Source organism: Equus quagga, chromosome 12 (genome assembly GCF_021613505.1).
Source record: "Equus quagga isolate Etosha38 chromosome 12, UCLA_HA_Equagga_1.0, whole genome shotgun sequence".
Lineage (NCBI taxonomy): Eukaryota > Metazoa > Chordata > Mammalia > Perissodactyla > Equidae > Equus > Equus quagga.
Window position 1 is genome coordinate 90,960,503 of NC_060278.1, and position 27,261 is coordinate 90,987,763.

General features: G+C 45.6%; 1 protein-coding gene across 3 annotated transcripts in view; it reads left to right on the forward strand.

Annotated features, from left to right (window-relative positions):
- Positions 1-27,261, forward strand: part of PPP1R16B (protein phosphatase 1 regulatory subunit 16B) — a 98,809-nt gene that overhangs the window by 7,153 nt on the left and 64,395 nt on the right. For 2 of the 3 annotated variants that reach the window (XM_046679671.1, XM_046679673.1), the window contains exon 2: positions 18,726-19,076. In XM_046679671.1, coding sequence (XP_046535627.1) covers positions 18,827-19,076 — 250 coding nt within the window. In that variant the 5' untranslated portion in view covers positions 18,726-18,826. Of the gene's footprint in view, positions 1-15,088; positions 15,193-18,725; positions 19,077-27,261 lie in introns of those variants that run through there. The other variant, XM_046679672.1, reaches the window with a different exon arrangement.

The following is a 27,261-nucleotide window of genomic DNA, read 5'->3' on the forward strand; positions in this document are numbered from 1 at the left end:
ATGTTAGCTCAGGGCCAGTCTTCCTCAGCAAAAAGAGGAGGCTTGGCGGCAGATGTTAGCTCAGGGCTAATCTTCCTCCAAAAAAAAAAAAGTGTGCCAGGTGATTCTGATTCACAGGCAGGCTGGCAGAGGGGAAGCTGGGAGGAAGAATTGGCAGCATGTGGAAGTTAATTGCTCAGCAGGACTGATGTAAGGTTGTAGAGTTGTGTACTGCCCGATGGCACCCAGCTGCAGGAGGGGCCGAAACTTAGCCTGCTCCACTTGCCAAGCTCTGCACCCTGCAGGGTTGCATCTGCCTGGAAGGAATCACATCTTTTTCTTTTTTTTTTTCCTGCTTTATCTCCCCAAACCCCCCCATACATAGTTGTATATCTTAGTTGCAGGTCCTTCTAGTTGTGGGATGTGGGACGCCGTCTCAACGTGGCCTGACGAGCGGTGCCATGTCCGCGCCCAGGATCTGAACCCTGGGCCGCCGCAGCAGAGCGCGCGAACTTAACCACTCGGCCATGGAGCCAGCCCCTCACATCTTTTTCTTAATATTAATAATGATCGTGGGGCTGGCCCTGTGGCTGAGTTGCTAAGTTTGTGTGCTCCGCTTGGCGGCCCAGGGTTTCCCCAGTTTGGATCCTGGGCGTGGACCTAGTACCGCTCATCAAGCCATGCTGAGGCAGTATCCCACATAGCAGAGCCAGAAAGACCTACAGCTAGAATATACAACTATGTACTGGGGGGCTTTGGAGAGAAGAAGCAGACGGAAAAAAAAAGATTGACAACAGATGTTAGCTCAGGTGTCAATCTTAAAAAAAAGATTGTTAACATTTGGTACTTATTGTGAGTCAAGCACTGTCTGTTTAGTTCTTTTAGTCCTCCTAGCAACTCGAAGAGGTGGCGTTATTACTACCATTATTTTACTGCTGAGGAAAGTGACGCACAGAGAGGGTCAATGACTTGCCCTACATCACACAGCCAGTAAGTGGCAGAGCAGCATTTGAACCCAGGACATTTGGCTTTAAAGTCCTTGCACTTAATCATTACACTCTCTGGCTTTTCTTTGGACAAAAATGTTGTTGCTCCATGGGGCTATCCCTACTCTGACGGAGTGCCTTTTTCTAATTCTCTCCCAGATAGCGGGAAGGTTGGCAGTGACCTTGACTGGCTCTGGAGTCAGACCTGGGTTTGTTTCCTGCCTCTACCATTTACTGCAACCTTGAGCAAGTTGTTTGCTTAACTTTGCTGAGCCTCAATTTCCCCATGTGTGAAACAGAAATAATAACAGTGTGAGATGATATGATTAACCATTTTGCCTCTGCTTGTGACGTAGGATGTACTTGATACATGTTAACTATTACTATTACATTAGTGTCAGCAAAGTCAACCCCTAGGAGTCGTATAGACAGCTTCAGAGCAGAGGGGATAGGTGAGCAGAGCCCGCTGTCATTCACGTCCCTGGGGACTTGGTCAGTGGTTTGGTTCACCCAGGTTACTTGTGTCTATTATTTACCTAGGCATCCCCAGCCTTTGCTTCTTGGCACTGGTTAGAGCCCCAGCGGCCATGCCAGCCTAGTGAGTTCTCAGAATTTCTTGGCTCCCAGAATGGTTCAGTCTCGATCAGAACTGGGTGATTTCCTATCATCCAAGAGCAAGTAAAAGGCACACATTCTCACACTTACTCTCTGCCGGGCTCTTGGCCCTTCTTGCCGACTCTCCATATCTCCAGGCTCCGTTCTGGAACCCTTCAGTCATCATCAGCCCTCCCATGGTCGGGCAGAGAGCAGACACTGCCTTGGAGACATTGCCTATTGCCTTTTAAAGAAATAGGGAAGATTTTCTCCAAAATTTCATTAGTTTTCTTCTTTTACAGATAAAATCAAGCTTTGGTTTTCTTATTGCTGTATTTTATGCTTTTGAATTACAGAAAGAATACAAACTCATTATTATAATTCAAACAGTACAGAAATGTGGAAAATGGAAGGTGAAATTTCCCCAGCCATCATCCCCAGCTACTCATTCCTTTTTACAGAAGAAATCCCTGAACGTTTTATGAATCTTTCCATAAATTTATTAAACATATACAAATCCATTCATTTACATGTTTAGCATTTTTTCTTAACTCATCTACACAACACTCTTCTGAAACTTCCTTTTTCAGCTAATTTATCTGAGCACATGTCAACACATAGAGATATATCTCGGGCTTTGTCTGGTATTCCAGTAATAAAAATTTACCGTAATTTATTTTCTTGTTCCTTGCTGACAGTTAAGATTGTTACTAGTTTTTTCCTACCACAAATATATGATGCTGCAGCATCCTTGCTGGTACAGCGTCTATCTTTGTACACTGGTATGATTTTATCCATAAGGAAAATTCCATGCAATTTCAACTATGACAGACATTGTCAAATTGTTCTTCCAAGAGGCCCAACCAATTTCTATTCCCCCAACAGTGTGTTGAATGCCTCTTTTCCCAGCCCCTTCTCCAACACTGCGTAATAAGACACTTCATTTTTTGCCAGTCTGAGAGGAATAAAATGGAAAGAATGTTTCTGAGCCAGGTCCCACGGTAATTCAGATCTTATGACCTTTCAGACTGTGCCTACCTAAAGATTGTTAAATATTCAAGAACTACTTTTTACCCGGCCTTATGCTTGGAATTAGAGATGCGAAATTAAATTAAAGCAGTTTCTGCCCTCAGGTTGATCCCCGTCTCCTGGAGGAAGCAAACGCATGGACAAATAAAATGAGAGCAAGGCAGTGTGGTTCAGGTGTGCTAGAGAAGTGCATCAGCCAAGCTGACTTTTGCTTGATAAACTCTATCTTCATGAGTATCACAAATGAATTTGTAAAATACAGTACACACAGTGTCCTGGGGAGAGAGGAAGACTTGAAATCCTCAAAACCCGACTTGATTAGAAGCAGAAAAATCCTGCCGCTTCCCCCTAGTGGGGGCAGCAGGAGAGCTGGGCAGTTAGGAGCAGGTAAGTAATTTTGAAATAGTCTCCTTGGTGGTTTCCATGTTTACTAACGGGGTTTGTTTGAGGGAGGCTGTGAAACCCAGCTGAGTTTGCAGCTGGCACTGATTCTGGATCACTCGTACCCGGACAAATTTGTATGTTAGGCCAGAAAGAGCGAGAACAAAGGAGCAGAAAGCTGGCTTTAAAAACCCACAACCTTCGAGCTCATAGAGGTTGGACGTGGGTGGCATGAATAGGCTGTTACCCCAGGGGTTACAAGGAGTAACTCTGAACAGTGTCCATTGTAAAGTGGATGCCCAGAATGGGTGTTCAATGAATGAGTGAGCATCAAAGATGTTTCTGTCTGTAAAGGGGCCTCCTACTCAAAAAGGAAAGATCCATTTAGAAAGGGGTGTGAGTACCTGATCTACCCACCTGTGGGGAGCAACGCCTTAGCTATAGATTTTCTTTGGGTCATCTGCCCCAGATGTCTCTTCGTTCGCTTGAGATAGCTTAAGAACAACACAAGGCAAGAAACAGTTGAGAATATCTGAAACAGCACTGTGGAATGAACCTAACCAACGAATTGCCTAAGCAGGGATATATAGAGCCAACTACAAAGTGTGCAGAGTTGTAAAAAGGCTGTGAAGCCAGGGGCAATCCTCACCCATCCTTCCACGGAAGGCATGGCAGGAACCAGGTGAGGTGTGGCCTGGGTCTGACCGCCAGTGTCCACTCTCTTCCCCCAGCAGCGAGGTCTATTTTGTCTGGTTTGATGCTGCCACTCTGGTTCCAAGCCAAAGGACCACTCCCTGTGACAGAACTGATGGAACAATCTCAGCGAATTTTCCGTCTCTTGGTCTTCCACCCTCCTGTCCACCCTCTCCCATTTATCAAATACCCACTGCGTGCTGGGTGGCTCCATGGGGGGATGTACAGGTGAATATCATATATCCCGTGTCTTTCAAGAGCATGTAGTCCAAAGGAAGAGGCGGATCTGAAATTAACAATTACTGTGGAGTGCTGAGCGCCACAATGGAGATGTGGTCAAATGCCTTGGAACTAGAGGAGAAAGAAACCCATTTGGCACAGGGCAGATAAAGAACAATTCAGAAACAATACTGTGTAAATATAACAAGGCAGGTCAAGTGCTGAGTGCGGTGCCTGGAAAGCACTTAAGAGATGATAGACATTATTATTACAGCACTTGCGCTAGCTCTCAAAGAACAAGGGAGAGTTTGCCAGGTGGACAGAAAGAAGGGTATTGCCACCCTATGGAACAGCAGGAATAAAGGTGAGGAGGTGAGTGTGCTGTCTTGAAAAGTACGCGGGCTTTGTAGCAGAGAAATCTGGATTCAGATCCTAGTTCTGCCACTTACTAGTTGTGACTTTGGGCATGTCAAGATGAGCCTCCATTTCCTAATCTATCTAGTGAGGGTAATGGTGCCTGTTTTTAAAGGCTCATTGTGGGGGTTGAAGTGGATTTATGTGTAGTACCTGGCATCCAATGGAGTCTCAGCAAACAGTAGGTACCGTTGTGGATGTGTGACTCCATCAGACCCATTCAATGTAGCAGGACAATTGAGTGTTTAGCGGGTTGCGGGGTGGGGAGGGAGGATGGCCAGAGAGGAAGCTAAAATGTCAAGACCGGATGCCGGATGGTCTGGACTGAAGACTTGACTCTGTGGGCAATGGGGAGGCAGTAAATGCTTCCGTCCTAGAGAAATACAGGATCAGGCTTGGTTTCAGAGTGCAAACTCTGCCAGTGGTGCGGATGGTGGGTTCGAAGGTAAGAAATGGAGGCAAGGAAACCACTTTGGGAAATGCTGCTTCCACGTTCTTGTCTTGGCAGCTCACGGCTCACAGCAGCCTACTGAAAGCTCTAAGTCCTGTAGTCAGTGCTGCCTGGAGGGGCAGATTAGGGCCATGGTTAAGAGCACGGGCTTCAGTATCAAGGCCAATGTGGATTTGAATCCTAGCCCTGTTGCTTCCTGGATGTGTGCCCTTGGGCAATTACTTAACCCCACTGAGTTTCAGTTTCCCCTTCTGTAAAATGAAGATTAATAGTACCTTTCTCATAGGCTTGTTGTGAGGATTAAATGAGATAGTATAAATAAAGCACTTAGCTTAGCTCTAGGAATTCAATAAAAGTTGATAGTTATAATTTTAAAAATTACATATTTGACCATGGACCCGTTTTTCCATGGAACACCTATTAACCTCCCCCAGAGCCACTAACGTTCTACGAAAAAACATCCTGCTTTAGACATTCTGGAGAAGCAGCAGCACTTTCTGCTCCAAGAAATAGTAAGGAGGGTTGCCAAGTTCTAACACAGTGGTTCTCGGATGCACATTAGACCCACCTGGGAGCTTTTAAAAATTTCAATGCCTGGCTGCACCCCAGACCAATTAAACTAGAATCTCTCAAGGCGGGACTTGGGCATCCGAATTTTTTTTAACTTTTAATGGTTTATTAAGATAAAACAAATACAGCGTAGTACACAAGGCCTAAGTGAATGACTTTTTCACAAACTCAACATGCTCATGTAAACCATATCCTGCTCAAAAACCAGAATATTACAGTACTCCAGAAGCTCCTCTTATGTCACTTTCCAGTCACCCCCCCCCCCACCCTAAGGCCACTCCCCTTATTGACAGGTTAGTTTTGCCTGTTGAATTTTATGTAAGTGGAATCATATAGTGTATTCTTTTGTGTGTTTGGTTTATTTTGGTTAACATCGTGAGAGTTATCCATACTGTCAAGTGTAATTGTATATTGTCCATTCTCATTGCTGTACAATGTTCCATTTTTATATCATATTTTTTTTCCAGAGTACTGTTGGTGGGCATTTTGGATAGTTTATGCTTTGGGACTATTACAAATAGTGCTATTGACATTCTTGTAAAGGCCTTTTGGTGAATGTCTATGGAAATTTCTGTTGGGTATTTTCCTAGGAGTGAAATTGCTGGGTGATAGGGCATTGTATGTTCAGAGTTAGAAGGTATTGCCGAGTGGTTTTTAAAAGTGGTTGTACCAATTTATATTTCCACTCAGTGTATACGAATTCTTGTCGACAGTTGATATTTTCTATCTTTCAAAAAAAATTTTTGGCCATTCTGACAGATAGATAGGAATCTTGCTCTGTCATCTTAATATAGGTTCCCAGCATCTCCAGGCGATTCCAAACGTAGCCAAGGTTGAGAATGTCTTTCCTTTGAAAAAGCAAAACATGCATTAATGGAACTGGAGAAAGAGATGTTATAATGCGGAGCACCTCCCCGTTGACTCTCTTTGACGTCTGTACCCAGAGTTTTTTATAGACCTGATCTGTCTAATCAGCCAGTGGAGGATGTTTTTTGCCATGGAAGGAGAATATGGAGGCGGATGAAACCTGACAGCCTGCGCCTCATCCTTGTATGCTTTATGTGCACCAAGGGGCGCCATCAGGAGTGAGCTGGGAGCTAACCTGAGGAACCAAGAAGCTCTGGAAAGAGGCCGCAGCAGGACTTCAATCTCTTCTTCCAAGTTAAGACCTGAAAGAGCAGGGAGGACGTGAGACGTGACCAGTAGTCTATATGGATGTCGACAGATGAAAAGAGCTGGTCTTTGGGACCAGAATTTGAGACTTTATGTTGTGCTTTTGCTCTCCAAAGCTTGCCCAACATCCGGCACTTTGAAGATGCTCAAAACAGTGGTCACCGAAGTCAATATTACAACTTAACTGTCCCTGGTGAAAGGAGCAGCTCACCTGGCAGCAGAGGAGGGTGTTGGTGGGGATTTAGCTGATCTGATTAAAAGTTTTAGTTCTCTTCTTTGTAGTTTCTGTGTTGTGGCCGATATTTCCTATTTGTTCATTTATTTTCCTTCACACCTTTGAGCAGAGTTATAATAGCTGCTTTAACATCCTCATCTGTTAACTCCAACATCTGAGTCATCTTGGGGTAGATCTCTATTGATTGCCTTTCCTCTGGAATTGGGGTTACATCTTGCTGTTTGTTTGTTTAAAAAAATTCTTTTCTAGTGATTTTGATTGCATCCTGAACATTGTGAATGAGACTTGAAGAGACTCTTGATTCTATTATGTTCCTCAGAACAGTGATGATTTTTTGTTTGTTTTATTGGGCAGATAACTTGACCAAACTCAGACTCTAAACTCAGTTTCTCTGGGGTTGGCAAGAGCTGAAATCCTCCTTCAGTTCTTTTAGGCTTAGTTGGGCTGTATGTCATCATTCAGGGAGATTTGGGCAGAATTTATACTGAGAATTTGGGGCTGCTGGTCTGTGGCTATTTTCTGGGACATCTCTCCTCACTTTCCCCTTGTAGTTACCTGAACTCTGTCCTCTCGTTCCTCAAACAGTAAAAGCAAAGCTTTCTGTCCAGGTTGTAGCCACCAAGTACATTGACTGGGGCCTGCCCTGGGCTAAAAAAGCTATAAAAAAAAAAAAAAAAGAAAGTCACCTGATGCCATTTCTTTCTTTGAAGCGTTGACCAGTCAAGTTTCTGTCTGCTTATGATTGGACAAATCTAGGGCCTTCCAATAGGTTAGCGTGTGTGTATGTAGAGTTTATCATAGTTATGTGCTGTAGGGTAGATCCAGTAAGAGCTATTCTGCCATTACTAGAAGCAGAATCTTTCTTTTTTTTTCCCCTTTTTATTTATTTGTTTTTAATATTCTTTTTTTTGAGGAAGATTAGCCCAGAGCTAACATCTGCTGCCAATCCTCTTCTTTTTTGCTGAGGAAGACTGGCCCTGAGCTAACATCCATGCCCATCTTCCTCTACTTTATATGTGGGACGCCTACCACAGCATGGCGTGCCATGTGGTGCCATGTCCGTACCTGGGATCTGAACCGGCGAACCCTGGGCCACCGAAGCGGAACATGCAGACTTAACCGATGCGCCACCGGGCCGGCCCCAGAACCTTTCTGATCAATAGTTTTGTTCATTAAACGGCCCTCAGAGCCCCCCTACTTTACTGGCTAGCACATAGTGGACGGCAATAAATATTTATTTATTGACTAAATGAATGAGGCTGTAAATTAAAAGTGGAAGTGAATTAGGGGAGAAAATTGCCAGAAGAAAACCCTGAAACTAGTTACTCGTTGATGACATCAGGTATAAAATAGAGAAGGTGTTCAGTAATTTGCTGGAGAAAATGGGTTGAAATAATGTTAGGGCCCCAGATATCTGAGTGTAGACCAGGATGGCGAACCTGGTAAACCTGAGATTTCAACACGAGGAGGGAAATTCAATTGAGAGAGTAACGTTACTTTAATGGAGTTGAATTTATGGCTTATGGAGACTTTACCATGTTCAATGGAAATCAAGCTGGCCAGAGGGAAAGCAGAGGTATGCTTGACGTTCTGTCCACCCCAGAGGGGCCGAGAGGCGGGAATCAAAGCGAAGGAACTTTGGCTGGCGATCAAAGAGGGGAGAAACCGAAGTAATGTAAACGCGATTTACTACAGCTTGCTTCTCTCTGCATGAGAGGTGACCTGGAAGGTCACAGATGCAGTCCCGAGGGACTTCAAAGCCTGTGTATTGGACGGAAACCTCATTTACCAAAATGCAGGGACTCTATGAAGTTTAGGATGAGATACATTTCCTGTGCAGACCTCCAAAAGTAACGACAGCTCCAACAGTCAGGGAAGTTATGACTTTTATCAGTTATCCTCACTCTGTGTAGATTTCATTTATTCTCCTTCAAGGATGGCTCTTCTTGTTACCAGTCATGCTTCCGTGGGTCATCTTCCCTGTCTGACATTTTTTCTTTCATTTTCAAGGAGGGGAGATATTAAAAATATTTAACCATCATGGCACAGGCACAGACCAATCAGAAGAGAGGCTAGCCACACACAACTGGAATTTCAGCCCTACTTACAAGTTCCTTAACTTCTCTGAGACTCAGTTTTCCCCTCTTTGAAATGGGGACAATACCTACATTGCAGAGTTGATGCAATGATTCCAAGAGATGTTACAGGTAAAGAGCTTGACATGGGGAAGGCGTGCTGTGCACAGAAGCTGCCATTAGTACCCTGGATTCTTTATCGCTGGGTGCATTTCATCTACCTATTTTATAGGTTCTGTGATGCCTCTCTCGAGTTTCATTAAGCATATGTTTTGCTGTATACTAACTTCAGCAGGTATCTGTCCTATTAGAAGTTGGTCTGTCTGGTTCCTTAATCAAAATGTCCTCTTATCTCCCTGATCACTAATACTGTGAATTTTCTGAAGTCTTCTTGTATGTCATGAGGAAGATCTTTTAAAGCACTTATGGTTCTTGTAGAGTTTTTCCTAGTTCCTTCTTCTTCTCCTCTTACGTACATAGACTTCGGAATTAAGCAGACCTGGGTTCAAATCTCAGCTCCCCCGCTGCCCAGCGGTGCAGTTCGTTGCCGTCCCTTCTCTGCATTGCTCCAGCGCTTCCTCTCCTCATTCCTTCTTCCTCCAGTGTGGGGCTTTCTCCATCAAGTCCAGCTCTCTGCTTTTCATTGTCCTTGTTTCCTTGGACTTACTCTCTAAACCTCCATGAACAAACCATACGAAAGGTTTCTAAAATTCCCATCCCAGCAACTTCCTAATTGGCTAAGAAAACCCCTGGCTAAAGAGGAGGAGACAGCTTGCTGGGGAGACCTTTGAGGTTTCTGAAGTGGAGAGAGGGGTCTTGTTAGCAGGCGGACCACAGGCTCCTTCCTCCTTTATGTTGAGGATGGGGCTCAAGATGCTTGGAAGAGACGAGAGAGTGATCTCTGGATCTGGATGGGGAAGGGTGTCGGCTGGTGGCTGTACCTCTGCCCCTCCCCCTTCAAGAATGGACCCCCTCCAGTTACCAGCACAATGCTTATCTCCCTGCTCTCCAGGGACAGGGTTGCAAGAGGTGGCAGTCAGCGGCAGAGGCTGCCATCCTTCTCTTGAGTTGGCTCAGCACACTGCTTCCTAGAACCTGGATCCAGTCAACCTACGGGGATGGAGTACAGTTCTTCATTCTACTCCCTAGGTCAAGTTATTGGAGAAATTCCTACTAGAACCTAAGATGTTCTTGATTCTTGTCTACCATTGAGGTCATGGTGATTTTGTTTTGTTGTCTGGATGATGTACTGGGATTTGAGGGGCCTTTCTACTCAATCTGATAACTTTCTAGATGTTTGTGTTTAAGACTAAAGGATTTTGAACAACGGGGCAAAGGCAAGTATTGAAATCCAAGTTCAGGCAAGCATGATGTAGAACAGTTGCATGCTCAGTGTGCAGCCAGCCACTTCCTGCTCCTTTCTCCACGGCAGACATTACTAATCGATCATACACTTATTCCTCCTGTTATCACACATGACCTCATAACCCCTCCCCTCACAGTGCTCCAAGTAGCCACCACCAACCTAAGAGCTGGCACAACAGAGGGAAGTTTGGCCAAGGATGTCATGCTGAGAGATGGAGGCAGAGGAGACAGAGGCCACTCCAGGCTTAGCCAGTGTGAATGGTCATCCCCTGTTCAATAAATGTGTAACCAAGAGGGCATTCTGTGGCTACAGGTGGCCTTCTTTGGAAAACGATCCCTCCAGCTGCAAAGGGAATTTTTATCTCCCTGCAAAGGGAGGGGGTGGACCACACTCCCTCAAGCCTGGAGAAAGTGTGTGTAATTTGACTCCCATTTCCCTGTGCTTAGCTGTTACATAAGCTTCTTTAGAAGACTGTGACTGACTCATGTATTCGTCGACATCATGTCAGCTTTGTGTGTGCCCCATCCTTGGCACCTTCATTCTGTCCCCTGCAGCCTCCCCCACACTGGCATTCTTACCCACAAGTGCGTGGGCCTCTCTGTGGGTTCAGGTTCACGGGGAGAAGCTGGGCATGGAAGACTGGTGTGTTCATGGTTTTTCCTTCACCTGTTCAAGCTGTGGCTTCCTTTGAAGTTTTCTTGGAGTTGAGCCTGAGAAAGCTGTCTCAACTTCGCAGGCAGAACGAATCCAAAACATCTTCAATTAATATCTACATGGGGTGGTCCTTCCAGGCTGTCTAGCCTGGTGGTTACCAAGTGCTGGGCAGCAAAGATGATTGATAGATGCTTGCTCCTAATACAGATGATCTGTCTGCCAGGCCAGGACTGGGGCTCATGGCCAGTCCCACTTACTACCCTACATGGACCTTTTCTTTCAGCAGGCTCATGAGTGGCCATGGAGTTCCTGGTGATGGGGACCCCAGCATCGTGTCATGGCTGGCTTTGTTGAATTGTCAACTTTAGACAGATTTTCCTCATGCCAGCCTGATCCCACTTCTTCATTTTGCCTGTCCGTGATCCTAAGTCTGCCCTCTAGAGGCTCAGAACAAAGCTAATCATTTCCCTCTTGGCTTTTGCTAAGGCCTCGTCTTATACTGCCAATATGGCTCACTCAGTTCAGACAGAGGTCAGCTGGGCTGTTGTCATCCCGATGCTGGACATCATTCTCTTCCTGAGAGCTCAAGATGCATTCGTTGCTCGATCACTCTTTGTTCATATTGAACTTGTGGTTCTTGAATCCTGCCGCCCTCCCCTGCCCTGACACGCGCCCCTCCCCTTCCCCCAAAGTCCTGTCAAATTGGGTCATAGTAAATGGGTGTCAGGAGACAGCGACAAGCCAGGACCAAGCCCAGGGCCACCACTTAGAAGTCTGAATGAAGGAGCACATCTGGGAGAGGCAGTTAAGGAGCAGGCCCTTGGGAACTGGAGTCCCACAACAGATTCAAAACCAAAATGTCTGTCTAGGATGACTGTGCCTGTAGTCTAGAAGGTCCATCTCAGCAAGGACAGGACAGTCAGTCACGAAAATCCCATGAGGATGGAGTTGAGGGTGACAAGGCTAATTTCTAATTCAGATATTTGGAGCACCAAAGGCCCCAGAAGTCTCTTTGCTTGTAAGGAAAGTATCTTTAAGGTGGGGGTGGGGGCGGGGAGGGGGGAAATGACGCCGTTATTCAAAGAAGTGTGTTGTGGGAGGGTGGGGGTGTGCTTCCTCCAGGAGAGAAAGTGGGTCCCAAGTGAGTTGCAAGGAGGAGGGCAAGCCAGAGCTGTTTTGTTTTCCTCTTTCCCTCATGCTCAGGGGTACAGGAAGCGTGAGGAGAAAGCACTCACGGCCTTCCTCCAGGCGGCTGCCAATATTGTGTGGAGAAGAATAGCTAAAGAACAAGAAAAAAATCTTAACATTTTCTTTCAACAGTGTGAACTTTGAGACACTGTCTGACTCATGTTTTAAAGTCTCTTCAATTTGAATTCACCTTCCTCCGTGTTGTTTTTCTCAAGGCACTGGGCTCGAGTCCAAAGATGTGTCAACCAGCTGCTCCCCTGGGACCGAGGAGTCACAAGGCCTAGGCCCCCGTCTCCCATCGCAGGGGGTGGGGCTGCTGCGGGAACCTGGCTTTGGGCTTCCCACCCTTCCTCAAAGCTGGCCCTCAGCTTGGGCCTGAGGGGCCACACGTGGCCATTGTGGAGGGAGGTGGAGGTATCTGGTAATATGCCCAGCAAGAGGCCACTCATCTTGCTTCAGGCAACAGTTCCTTCTGGGGTCCCCATTTTTGCATCCCTAAAAGCAGGACTGCTGTCTGTTAGGGTACTGTTGGCTACAAGTAACAAAATTCAATTCAACTGGATTAAATAATACAGAGGATTTTGTCAGTTTGGAGAGCTAAGTCCAGAGCCCCTAACTTAAAGGACCCTGTTTCTATCTTCTGACTCCCAGGTATTGGCTTCATCCATAGACCGGCTTCCTGCATGGCTGGTGGCAAGGTAGCTTCCCGCAGCAACTGGGGTCCATGCTTCCAGTTCACATGCAGTGGGAAGAGAGAGCTTCTGATTGGGCCAACTTAGGACACTGTGCCTACCCGCAACCAGTTGTTGTGGCTGGGCTTAGGCCATGGCCGACAGGTTCTGGCCAATCAGGGCCCAGCACAGAGTGATAATGCGACAACTACGAAGACCACCACCAAACTCTGTCTTTCAATGGCCTCATGCCTTTCTTCCTCTTCTGGTTTCCCCAGAGGCGTATTCAGTCCCCAAACAGCACTCCTGTAAGTCTTTTCATTTTGAGGGGGAGGCGTTGTGTAGTGCCTCCTGCCCATCCCCCCCCCCAAGTTCCAGCACACTTCCACCCCTTTCCCCTCAAGGTTCAGCCCTCTGGAGCAGAGCCCCTGCTGCCCTAGAGGTACACTGACTCAGTTTCTCCCTTCACTTGCAGCAAAGGTTAGTGGATGCAGCAAGAGGAATGAAGTTCAGGCTTTGTCAGACAGCAGCCAGAGGCTCACCTGTCAGCCTGTTCCTGCCTCACTGAGGGTCCAGTGCTTGGCCTTGGACTTCTGCTGCCCACAATCAGCCTGTTTTGGTTCTTCTACCCAGACCCAACACAGCCATTTGTTGGAAACATGAAGTACCCTGCCCTATTTCCCCTCACTTCTGATTTCTCTTCTCACATCACACATGCCTCCTGGATAACCTCACCCCACCTGGCCTCTGCAGACCCTCACACACCACCTGGCCAACCCCACCACTCCATTGACTTGTGGTCCCATGTGCCCAGTTTTCTGCAGGATAGTCCATCTGGATGTTCCCATAACACACTGGGCTCTCTGTCTCCGTGGAGCTGATTTTCCTCCAGCTGAGGTCCTCTTTGGGAATCCCCTTTAAGTGTTGAGGATGCCGTTGCTCTCCTGAGTCCTGGCAGTTTGGGCTGGGTCCCCATCACTATCTAGGACTAGACATGAAAGTACGGACAGGGGCACAGGGGCCCATCCTCAATGGAGCCAGGACTTGTGTGGGCCACCCCAGCACCCAGGCCAGCACCCTGTCTAGGGGGCTGCCCAGCTGCTGTGTTAGCAGCACCACGGCGGTCCTTTAATTAGACCAAGCAGGGTTTTCTCGGTCGGGGGTGGGAGGAGGTGTGTGGGTCTATTGGGGGAAACTAGGTCACCTGAAAACCAGCGGTCAGGAGGGAGCTGTCCTGGAGCCCCAGCTCCAGGGAACCCAGAAGGGCGGGGGGGGCGGGGCTGGCAGGGAGAGCAAAGTCAGAGAAAATGTGCTCTGGCCCCTTTTATTGGCCCTTGGGAGGTATTGTCCTCACCTTTCTCCAGAGAACTGGGCAACTGCCCTTAATTCCTTCGCCCCGAGCTAACTGCCAGAGCCAGGGGGCCCAGCAGGGAGTACCTTCTGTCTGCCTGGGACCCGCCACCCGGGGGCCTGGGGTTCCAGTTACTGCTCAGTCCCTGCATCCTTGGAGCCTGTCACCCACTCTCTTGTGCCTCTGTTTTGTCATCCATCCAATGGGCAGGGACCATGTCTTTTGCCCTGCTTTATCCCCAGCCCTTAGCACAGTGCCAGCATGTGATAGATGCCCAATAAATATTCGTCAGATGAAATACTGAGCTCATATGAGCTCTTCTCTTATAAGATTGTTGTCATTGCGGATCGGTGACCAGGTGGGTTTCCCAAGGGTCAGTCACTTACAATTTTTGCCAACACTAAGTACCATCATCATTTAATTTTTTTTCTTTGCTACCACCTTGCTAGTTTTCCACTGAATAGATTTCTTTAAGGAAATTTTATATCACTAATCTAAATAAACAATAACTGAAAACAAATCCACAGAAAACACAATATTATTCCATTTTATCCTAGATACAATTGCTTGCCCAAGGCTGTGAGCCTGAGGTCTGCTCTCTCTTTGTTTACAAGGGAGATGACATGGTTCTAAAGATGTTAGAGGTCTGTTAGCACCGAACTGACACTTTTTTTTTTTCTGGAGAAAATCTGACAAGTTAAAAAGGAAGTGAAAAGAATATAAATTGCTCTCTCTCAGTCCATGTTATATTAAACCTTGTCCTGTACTTTTGAAAATTCCCTTGGAGTAGATTCTCTTTCCACACTTAGGGAAGTACTTGGCTGAAATGATGGCTGGGGAAGTTCTTTGAAAAGGATTAAGTGCTTTAGCAGGATAAGCGATTGGTATGATTATTCTTATCTTCAGTCTTAGCGTGTTTTTGATGCCTCCCGTTTAGTAGGTGACCAGGAGATACTTAATAACAAAGAAATGAGTGATTGTCTGTGTACAGAATCTTGGGGGTGAAAGAAATCTTATGGAATACTCTGACCTGACACCAGTGGAAATTTTATTCTCCAGTGAGTGATGGAGCATCTGCCACCTCCTGAGACAGCTGCTGGACCACAAGCCTCTTGTTGAATTGCTTGTTGGACAGCTCTGGAAGCTGGGTGTCTGTTCTCCAGGTACACAGCACTGCTTCCCTGTACCTTGGTCATGTTCTGCCCTGGGGAGATGCACAGACTATCTTCTCTGTTTTGTACGGGTTGGACCTCTGGGTCTTTGGAGACTGCTGTCTCATTCTGCATAGGTCAGGGCTTGCAAACTCAAATGACTACAAAAGCCAGCGAGTGATGCCAATTAGTGAAGGAGATCAGGTGGGAGTAATGGGGTATAGTGGCGACTATGATAAATTAGAGGGTATGTGCCCCGTCTGAGGGGGACAGTCCTACTCCATACCTGCTGATTGTTGCCGTGTGAACCCAGCATGGCCAGGTACTGAGATGTTCCAAGAAAAGCTGAAAATCTGATTTTGGATATAATATCTTCAACTTTTAAATGTTAGTGAATTACAATATTGTAAAACATGGTATGGACCACAGGGGGCTTTCTGGTTAAGTCTGGCCCACAGCCACAAGTTGCTCACCACTGCCCCCAAGACTTTTGTTCCCTTTGGTCTGGACAGCCCCATCGTCTTCAAGCCGTGTTTGTGTGTGTTGCTTCCCAGAATTCCCTCCATAGTGGTCAGCCCCTCTGCATGCTTTTGAAAATTGTCAAGCTCCCTCTCAGCCCGTGTCTGCCCTTCTCACCTGATGAACTCTTGCTCATCCTTTAAGATTCAGTTCAGTTATCCCCTACTCTGGAGAGTCTTTTCTGATAACCCCAGGCAGACTGGCTCTTCCATTTTCCAGCTGTGTCATGTTGGGTAAGTTACTTAATCTCTCTGTGCCTGTTTCCTTATCTGTGGAATGAGATGATAATAGTGTCTACCTCATTAGGTTGTCAGGAAGATTAAATGAATTTATAGATAGATTGACAGACACACAGACTGGGATTTCCTAGAAGGCAGAACTGGTCCCTGATCCATTTCTGAATCGGGGCTTGTCACAGAGCAGGTGTTCACTAAATGTTGGTTTCTTGAGGAAGTGTGGAGAAGTAAATATGTGGTCCTCTCACTCCCTGTGAGGTTTGACCATCATGATGATACTGTATGGTTGTAAATTCAACTCTTCTGAACTCCTTACTTTTATTTTTTCTTTTCTTTTCTTTTCTTTTTTTGAGGTAGATTAGCCTTGAGCTAACATCTGCCATCAATCCTGCTCTCTTTGCTGAGGAAGATTGGTCCTGAGCTAACATCCATGCCCATCTCCCTCTATTTTTTATGTGGGATGTTGCCACAGCATGGCTTGATAAGTGGTGTGTAGGTCCATCCCTGGGATCCAAACTGGCGAACCCTGGGCCACTGAAGTGGAGCATGTGAACTTAACTGCTGTGCCACTGGGCTGGTCCCAAACTCCTTGCTTTTAAAAAGGCAGCCAAAATATGTATCTAAATGACTAAAATGAAGAACAGTGACAGCAACAAATGCTGGCAGAGAAACTGGATCACTCATACATTGCTGGTGGGAATGAAAAATGGTACAGCCACTCTGGAAAACAGTTTGACAGTTTCTTATAAAACTAAACATGTAATTACTGTACAACCCAGCAATTGTACTTTGGGATGTTTACTCCAGAGAAATGAAAACATGTTCACACAAAAACCTGCACTTGAATGTCACAGCCCCAAACTGGAAACAGCCCAGATGTTCTTTAATGAGTGAACAGTTGCACAAACCAGGGCACATGCATACAATGGAATACAACTCAGCAACAAAAAAGAATGGGCTATTGATACCTGGAACAACTTGGATGAATCTAAGGGAATGATGCTGAGTGAAAAAAGCCAATCCTCAAAAGTCACCTACTGTCTGATCCTATTCATATAACATGTTTGAAGTGACAAAATTCTAGCGATGGGGAGCAGATTAATGATTACCAAGGGCAAGGATGGGAGAGTGTTGGGAGAGGGGTTAGGGATCTTGTGTGACGGCACTGTTTGGATCTTGACTGTAGTGGTGGATACATGAACCTACACCTGTGATGAAATTCTGTAAAACTAAACACACACAAATGAGTGTGTGTAAAACTCGGGAAATCTGACTAGATTGATGGGTTGTATCAATGTCAGGTTCCTGATTGCCTTATTCTACTGTCGTTTTGCAAGATGTTAGCGTTGGGATAAACTAGGTAAAGATTGCACCAATCTTGCCATATTATTTGTTACTACCACATATGAATCTGCAATTATCTCAAAATAAAAATTTTAATTAATTTAAAAAGCGTTGCAAGGTATTCAACACAAAAGGCAACCAAAAGCAGTTAGCTTGCTCCCTGCTGAGCCTTCCCATTGGCTTATGTTTACCCTTGAAATCGGGTCCACTTAGACCCTGGGATCTTTGCCCTCTGAGCATTGCCAAGCCACCTCCTTCCCCATTCCGCCTGTCTACCCTCCAGTCTCAGAGCTGGAAGAGCCCTGAAGAAGAATCGGACCCACCCTGAGCTCCCGAGGGTGCAGGCTAAGGCTGAACCCTGGTCTTTAGCTTCCCGAGAGAGGGTGCTCTGGGGGTGGGGGTGAAGCAGGGAACCCCGCAGATCAACAATCACTTCCTGAAGCCCAGGGCTCTCCTCATTCCCTTTGTGGAAGTGGCATTTCCACGTCACCCAGAGGAAGACCTGCACAGTCTTTCTCTGTTGCCCAACAACCTGCAGTTATCCACCAGCCTTGCCCGTGGCTTTCCGGATGTGCCGTATTGACATGTTCCTGCTCTTCTTCCTTCCAGCTTGTTTCTCTTTGCTCTTAGGTGTATAACTTTTTTTTTTTGGTCAGCTCTTCTTAGTCCTTGAACATTCTGTAAATTCTGGGAGGTGGATACAACATTTTACAGGTGGGAAAATAGCCTTAGGGGGGATCAAATGATTGTTCCCCGACCCTGTCGCTCTGCGTCTGAGAGCTCATGGGGTTTGTGCTGACGTGAAGACAGGGGCCACTTGGCTTCAGACTGAAATTTTGTTGACCTCATATTGTCTAAGAATCGATGAGAGCAAGAGGCGTGATTTTTGTTTTTAGAGCCGTCTATACAGGAAAACTTCAACTAAGATTTTCTAGGTTCCAGCGGTTCAGCACTTATCAAACTTTTTGGTCTTAGGACCCCTTAATACTCTTAAAATTAAAGATCTCAAAGAGCTTTTGTTTCTGTGGATTGTATCTGTCAATATTTACCATATTATAAATTAATACTGAGAAATTAAAAATATAGTATTAATTCCTTTAAAAATAATAATAAACCCCTTATATATCATAACAATTATAACAATATAACAATAAACCTCTTATATGTTATAACAATATAACCACAAAAAAGTAATGGTAATGATGTGACATGATGGAGCTGCTAGCTAACGTTACAGTGGTAATCATATTGCAATATATAAGTGTATCAAATCAATACATTTTATACCTTAAACATACATAATGTTATAGGTCAGTTATATTTCAATAAAAAAAGAAAAAATACAATAGGGAAAAAAAGTGTTTTGAACCTGGAGCGTGGTGACATAATTAGATCGGAGTTTGGAGCCTGACAAGCCTGTCCCTCTGTGTCTCTCTCCCGTCACAGGCCCCACCATGAGGCCCCAGCCCCGCAGGAGCCCCGATGCTCCCCTGGCCCCCGGCGCACCGTGCTAGCCCCCAGCCAGGGCGCGGCGAGGCGCGGAGGCCATGGCCAGCCACGTGGACCTGCTGACGGAGCTGCAGCTGCTGGAGAAGGTGCCGACACTGGAGCGGCTGCGAGCCGCCCAGAAGCGCCGGGCCCAGCAGCTGAAGAAGTGGGCACAGTATGAGCAGGACCTGCAGCACCGCAAGCGCAAGCACGAGCGGAAGCGCAGCACGGGCGGCCGGCGAAAGAAGGTGTCCTTCGAGGCCAGCGTGGCCCTGCTGGAGGCCTCCCTTAGGAACGACGCCGAGGAAGGTAGGCCACTCCCGTTCCTTGTTGGCTGGTGGCCGCCTTGGCCTCGGTGCCTCCTGCTCAGGGTTTGGACTCCAGGTTCTGTGCAGTGGAGGTGTCAGCTGGGCGTTGGCCCTCTCCCAGGTGGTGCGGCCCCACCCGTCTTAGGAAGTACATCTTCCTAGGAAGGCTCTGAATTCTTAGACTTTGTTTTTGGAAACAAGAATTCCAGCCTTTGGCTAATGAACACGGTACTAATTTTCCTTTGCTCCCAGAAATATTTACTGACAACTGACTTCTTGAGCATCACTATTCCAGATATCATGGTGACAAATTGGCTCTGGGTTCTCTCCTCTAAGGAGCTCAGTACTCATAGGATCTTGCATTTCTTGAGCCCTCCTCTGTGCTGCAGAGCTCTGTCTGCTGGTCTCTTTCCTTTGGGCTTCACTGCGGATGTAGATGGTGTGGGGGGGTGCCAGCAAGGTGGGCAACGTGGACTCCTCGGGTCTAAAACACTTTGTCAACTATTCCCTGTGTGACCCTGGCAAGTGGACAAGTTGCTTGTGCTCCCTGTACCTTCATGTCCACCTCTGTAAAATGGGGACAGTGTCCACCTCGAGGGCTTAGGTAACACCTGTGGGTTCTTGGACGTGGTCCCTCATACTGTGTAAGTGATTAGTATGTTGTATTTTATTATGTTATTACTATATTCTATTTCATAATGTTTATGTAATGAATATATATAAAATTATATTTATACAGAGATTGTCCATAAAATCTGGAAACAGTGACGAATATACACAATGTTGTCTAGAACGTTTTCACTCTATAAAGCTAATGAATAAATAAATGTAAACACAGATACGCACTCGTATAATCTGTTTCCAGACTTTATGGATACCGTGTACTTGTTATATTTGATTTAATTATATTATTATTTTGTGTCCCATGATCCAGATATCACGATACCCAAAGAGGCAGGTATAATAACACCCATTTTACAGATGAGGAAACTGAGACGCAGAGAGGTTCAGAACCTTAACCAAAGGAGCAGAGCTGGGATCAGAACCCCCAGGATATAGGCTCTTGTCACTGGCCTCATGGCCTTGTAAGTTTGCTTCCCATGGTGAAAATGGGTGGAGGATCTGTGATTTGGCCAATGCCCTCTTCTCTGAGCATGCTCTGAGGGCTCATGGCTGTTCACTGTGCAGCTGAGATTTGTGCAAGCGTCCTGTGTTCCTCCCAGCAGCCTCTAGTCCCTCCCTGTGTATGAATCCTTTCTGGCTGTCTCTGGAGGGACCTACCCGTGTTTCCTGGGTCCCTCTGGCCTCCTGCCTCTGCACACCCTGCTGACACCTGGTGCTAAAGTAGTCATTGAAAGAACTGAGGAGTGTGGCACTTACCACACTGGAGGGTGTGGGGTTTTATGTACGTTGCTCCTCGGGTTCTGGAACTCCCTGAGGAGTCCGTGACTGCCCTGATTACAGAGTGCTCTGGGAAATGAGCAGAGAGGCATTCCTGGAACCACTCAGCTGGAAACAGCTCCGCTGAGAGCCTGGGGGGAGCAGCCCTGTAAGAGAGGCATGAAATCTCAGGCTCGGGACAGGGCCCTGTGAGGCTCCTTCCCCCATGCCATTTGCCCCGTGACGTGGCAGGCCCATCCCACTCCGTGGGCGGCACATCATGATGTCTAATTTTGGTCGTGGGCGGCGGTTCATCAGCAATGCTTTCCCCACTCATCTTTTACTCCCTTCTTCCCTGACAAAGCCCCATTTCCCACTCCTTGGAGGGGCTTTTCAGAGACTCTGTGAGGTGGTTGTGCTGCTTCGGAACATCTGGCTGGCTCCCCAGAACGTCTGCACCTTCCCCCAGCATCCGTCCACGCCCTAAAGTACTGCCATGTGTACCGGTTAGAAAGAGCACTGGGCTTGGGTCCAAGGACCAGGGCCCCTCTGCCCAGCGTGTGACCTTGAACAGCTTGTTTGACCTCCCTGGAGCTAGTTTCTTACTCTGTAAAATGGGGTTTTGAACCCTTGCTATCAAGGGAGTGTGACAAGAATTAGACAAGATCCTACATGTGACAGCCGTTACCCTGAACCCTGGCACCAGTGCTGCGATCATTTTAACTCACTTTTTCTGGTTTTGTTTTTTTACAGACTTGAATGTTTTTAAGAACCCAAATATACACAAACACATTATTCTTGTAAAAATCAAACAACACAGAAGTGTACAGAGTAAAAAGCTCCTCCTCCTCTTCCTTCCTTCCTTCTTTCTTTCCCTCCTTCCCTCCTTTCTTCCTTCTGTATTACTACTGCTGTTAGTTTGATGTATTTCCTTCCAGGCATTTTTCTCATTTACTATGTATTTGTGGACTTGGAGAAATATCGAGCTAGTTGGGATTTTTTGTTTTTTAGTTTTTATGTAAGTGATGACATACTGGATATGTTATTCTGCAATTTTCTTTTTCTCACCCAACAAAATATCTTGGAGGTGTCTTCATGCCCATTCATGTGCTGTGGAATAATAGATCTGCATCATTCTTTTTAACTGCTGTGTGCTATTCTGTAGTGTGGATTCCCCAGAATTTCTGAACCGCTTCCTTATTGATAGGCATTTGGGTTTTTTCAGTGGTTTTGCGTTTGCCACAGTGACTGTTTTGTGCACACATGCAAATGTTTATCCGGGACAGATGTAGAAAAATGGAAGAGCCAGATCCAAGGGTATGTGTATTAAATATGAATGAGAGAAGGGCTAGACCCCATGGGCTGGTCCCCTGGCTCTGGGGACAGCCAAGTGAGGGTGGAGGGACACAGCACTGTGCCCTGTGGTAGGCTCTGGGGGTGGGGTGAGAGGTACCCCTGGGCTCTACAGGTGTCTGGCTTTTGGGGATGTGCGAGGCTGCCATCAGTCTGCAAGCGATCTCACCGGGCCACACTCAGCTTCTTGGCAGCATGACAGAACCCGCTGCTCCCAGCTGGTTGGGGCGGCTTCTGTGTGCTGGCGGCGCTGGTGTTGGGGAGGCTGCTGGGGTGTTAGCTCACAGTGGGCTGAGAACATGGGGTGGCAGCTCCCCCGCTCCCCTGAGCTCACAGCAGTGGCTGAGTCAACCTCCTCCACCTGCCAGGGCGATGTGAGTCGTTCCCGGAGGAAGGCAGCACTGGGGAACTCATTGAATTTTCTTCTCTGGCTCTGCGTCGCCTTCAGGCAAATGCCCGGGCACCAGGGACCCTCCTTGGCCTTGGACCTGCCTGAGCCCCACACTCACGTTCCCACTGCCCAGTATTACCCTGTGCGCCAGCCAGCTCCAGCTCCAGCTCCTCTCGTACGCCCTGCATTCTCTTACCTCCCCCATTGCATATGCAGTTCTTTCTATCTGGAACATTCATCCCCTGACCAACGCCTATAACCCTTCAGATTTGGGTCCTCTGTGACCTTCTGTGTGGAGCCGTCTCTGAGCCTTTTCTGCACCCCTACCCCCGTCACTAGTTAGAACAGTTACTCAGTCGCAGCTGACATTTACTGAGAGGCTGTGCTGAGCTCAGACTTGGGCTGGTTCTCCAGGTTTCAAATTCCAGCTCTGCCATGTACTAGCTGTGCAACCTCAGGAAAGTCACGTAACTTCTCCATGCCTCAGTTTCCCCATCTGTAACAATGAGGATGCTATAATACACCTCCCTCAGAAAGTTGTTATGAGGTTAAACTGAGTTGACAGAAGTTGAAGTGGTATGGTAAGAAGTATCTCAGTGATAGAAATTGTTGTTATTCTGATTTATCTATTATTCTGCACTTATGTAATCTATCACTAGTGTCTATTCTGATTGTCATCCTTGTTACTATTTATCGAGTGCTTACTTTGTATCAAGCAGCCTGCTTTATGGGCATTATCTCACTTAATCCTCACAGCAATCCTCGGAGGCAGAGTCAAACCCCACTTTTTAAAAAACAGCTCTGTTGAAAGTTTAATTTACATATCATAAAATTTGCCCACTTTAAGTATACAATTCAATAATTTTCAGTACATTTACAGAGTTGTGCATCCATCACCACAACCCAGTTTTAGAACGTTCCATCACTCCAAAAACTTCATGTCCATTTGTAGTCACTGCCAATTCCCACCCCACCCCCAACCCTAGGCAACCACTACGCTGTTTTCTGCCTCTATATATTTGCCTTTTCTGGACATTTCATTTACATGGACTTGGACAATATGTGATCTTTTGTGATTGGCCTCTTTCATTTAGAATAATGCTTTCCAGGTGTGTCCAGCTTGTGGCACATTATCAGGCCTCCCTCCCTTTTGACTGCCCTGTAGAGTTCCGCTGTATGGATTGGCCGCATTTTGTTGATCCGTTCACCAGCTGATGAGCTTTTGGACTGTTTCCGTTTTGGGTTATGATGAATACTGCTGCTCAGAACATTTGAGTGCAAGTCTTGTGTGGACATATGTTTTCATCTCTCTTGGGTAGTTTCCTAGGCCTAGAATTGCTGGGTCATATGGTAATTTATATTTCACTTTTAAAGAAAGTGCTAAACCATTTCCATTCTCAGACCTCATTTTACAGAGGAGGACGTTGAAGCTCTGAGAGGCTGTGTCACCTGCCAAGATCTCACGGGTTTTAAGTGTCAGGTCTGGGACTTGAACCCAGATTCGTTGTCTCCGAAGCACAGGCTTTAACTACCAGGCACCTCCTGCTTCTGGTTTTCCCTAGAAAACAAGAGAGGCACTCACTTGTGGTTCTGATCTGTGTCTTTGGGCCTTAAGGAGCCTTGGGATTGGGGGTCTCTGGATAGGCTCTTCATCCCCAGCTATAACTTCTTTCCAAGGTCACCTGGCCAGCCTCTCTTGAAACCACCAAACATTCATCAGGGCTTCTGTTCTTCTCTCGAATGGGTAGGGTTTTCTGTATGGAAACTGTGGTCACAGGCAAAAAAGAGTTTGCGCAAGTCTTCAACTGTTATTCTCGTGGTAAAGGTTTTCAATTTTTTTTTTAAAAGCAGTGGAAACTTTTCTTTAAATGAAATGTTCTGCAGAAACCCAATATGTAAAACAGATGAAAGAGCTGTTCTGGCTGAGGTAGGCGGGGAGGGAGGTGCTGGAACCCCATCCACCCCCCGCCCCTGCAAACCTCTCCCAGACCCCCGGTGCCTCGGCAGACACCTGGGCTCTGAAAGTCACACTTAAACCATTGACTCATCTAAAGGAAACACAGCTCTGACTTTCACTTTGGATGATTTTGAAAAGGGAAGTTTCTTTTCTCCTAGTTATAAGAGTAATGCATGCTTGTCGTCGAAACTTTCAAAAGTACAGAAAAAAAGAAACATTAAGAAAAAAATTAAATCACTCATTCTCCTACTGAACAGCAACAACCATTGATAATATTTTCGTATTGTTCTATCAGACAGGGTCCTGATAGGAAACAGATTGTGCTCTCAAATGGGGTAATTTGGAGAAAGTTTAATAAAGAGGCAATTTGCAGAGAGTTTAGGCCAACAGTCCTCAAACTTTTTGGTCTCAGGGCCCTTTTATATTCTTAAAAACTGAGAACCCCTAAGAGCTTTTGTTTAACTGGTTTCTATCTAACGATATTTACCGTATTAGAAATTAAAACTAAGGAATTAAAATAAAAGTGTGTTCATTCCTTAAAACATAACAATAAATGCATTATCTGTTGTGCTGGTTATCTGTTGCTGCATCACAGGTGAACTCAAAATTTGGCAGCTTAAAACAATAAACATTGACTGCCTCCTACACTTCCTGTGGGTCAAGCATCCAGGAGGGGCTTAGCTGGTGGTTCTGGCCCAGGATCTCTCATAAGGTTGTGGTCACCTCCGGGTTTAACTGGGGCTGGAAGCTCTCCTTCCAACATGGCTCGCTCACATGGCTCTTGGCTGGAGGCCTCAGTTTCTTGCCATGTGAGTCTCTCCACTGGGCTGCTTGAGTGTGCTCTCAACATGGCGGCTGGTTTCCTTCAGAGTGAGTGATCCAGGAGACGGAGCAAGGAGGAAACCACAGTGCCTTTATGACGTAGCCTTCTAAGGCCCATGCCATCACTCCAGCCATAATCTCTTTGTTAGAAGTGATTCACTAAGTCCAGCCCACACTGGAGAAGGGAATTAGGCTCCGCCTCTTGAAGGGAGGAAAATTTATGGATATGTTTTAAAACACCACACTTATTAACATAAATCTCTTTATGAAAAATGATATTTTTCAAACAAAGAAAGTAGTGAGGAAAGTAGCCTGGTTTAATACTTTTGCAAATCTTTTTAGGGTCTGGCTTAATAGAAGACAGCTGGATTCTCTTAGCTGCTTCTGCATTCAATCTGTTGTGATATGTTGTTTTGGTTGAAATAAATGAAGAAAATCTTACCTCACCCAGATACGTAGTTGGAAAAGCAAGGAAATATTTTGATTGCCTTTTCAGATTATTGTGGATAATCTCTGATACTACAGTCAAACTCAACAGATGGTAGCTTCTTGAAGGTCAATTGCAATGTGGAATCTGAAACTCTATCAATTTTTAGCTTTTCTTACCCTGTCACATTAAAATCCATTGGTCTGTCTTGCATTTTGAATGGCTCTTTTACCCATGAATATTTTTTAAAATATAATGTATTGGTCTGTTAGGAAGTATTGGTTCACTTTTTTTTAGATATGACACCAAAAGCACAAGCAACAAAAGCAAAAATAAACAAGTGGACTACATCAAACTAAAAAGCTTCTGCACAGCAAAGGAAACAATCAACAAAATGAAGAGGCAACCTACAGAATGGGAGAAAATATTTGCAAACCGTATATCAGATAAGGGATTAATATCTAAAATATATAAGGAACTCATACAACTCAATAGCAAAAAAAACCCAAATAATCCAATTTAAAAATGAGCAGAGGACCTGAACAGACGTTTTCCCAAAGAAGACATACAAATGAGCGTCAGGTACGTGAAAAGATTCTCAACATGACTAATCATCAGGGACATGCAAATCAAAACCACAAGGAGATATCACCTCATATGTCTTAGAATGACTATTATGAAAAAGATAAGAGATGATAAGTGCTGGTAAGGATGTGGAGAAAAGGGAACCCTTGTGCCCTGTTGATGAGAATGTAAATTGGTACAGCCCCTATGGAAAACAGTATGGAGGTTCCTTAAAAAATGAAAAACAGACCTACCCTGTGATCCAGCAATCTCACTTCTGGGTATATATCCAAAGGAAATGAAATCGCTACCTTGTAGAGACACCTGCCCCACCATGTTCATTGCAACATTATTCATAATAGTCAAGATGTGGACAACCTAAATGTCCATCAACGGATGAATGGATAAAGAAAATGTAGTGTTTATATAAAATGGAATATTATTCAGCCATAAAAAGAAGGCAGTCCTGCCATTTGCAACAACGTGGATGAACCTTGAGGGCATTATGCTGAGCGAAATAAGTCAGAGAAAGACAAATGCTGCATGATTTCACTTATATGTGGAATCTAAAAAGGCCAAACTCACAGAAACGGAGTGGCATGGTGGTTGCTGGGGCCATGGGGGAAGGAGTGAGGGAAATCGGGAGACGTTGGTCAAAGGGAACAAACATCTAGTTATAAGATAAGTTCTAGGGCTCTAATGCATGGCATGGTGCCTGTAGTTAATCATAATCTATTATTTATGCTAAAGTTGCTGAGAGAGTAGATCTTAAATGTTCTCACCACACACATGCACAAAAGGAAATTATGTGAAGTGATAGAGGTGTTAGCTAACCTTATTGTGGCAATCATTCTGCAGTCTACACATGTATCAAATCATCACGTTGTACACCTTAGGCTTCCACAGTGCTTTATGTCAGTTATCTCTCAATGAAACTGTGGGAAAAAGAAACTATTGGTTCTTTGAGGTATGCAGATATTCTAAATGTTAACACATTCATTATGCAATATTTAAAAAATGATAATTTCAACACCAGTCTCACCAGAAAATTCTTCAAGTACTGGGAAACTGTAAGCTGATGGTGGTGATCCAAGCTTTCCAAAATTCTAAGTTTTGCCTGAAAGTTCAACTTCTGTCATTGGCAACAAACCCTATCAGTGGTGAGAGGGTCTCTGTTCATTTTAGAGAAAAAGACGGATAACTGTTGTTTGTTAGTCATTCTTTAAGTGAAGATGGTGTTCCATGAGAGAAGGGGCTAACTGAGCACACAACTTAAAAATAAATATTTAAAA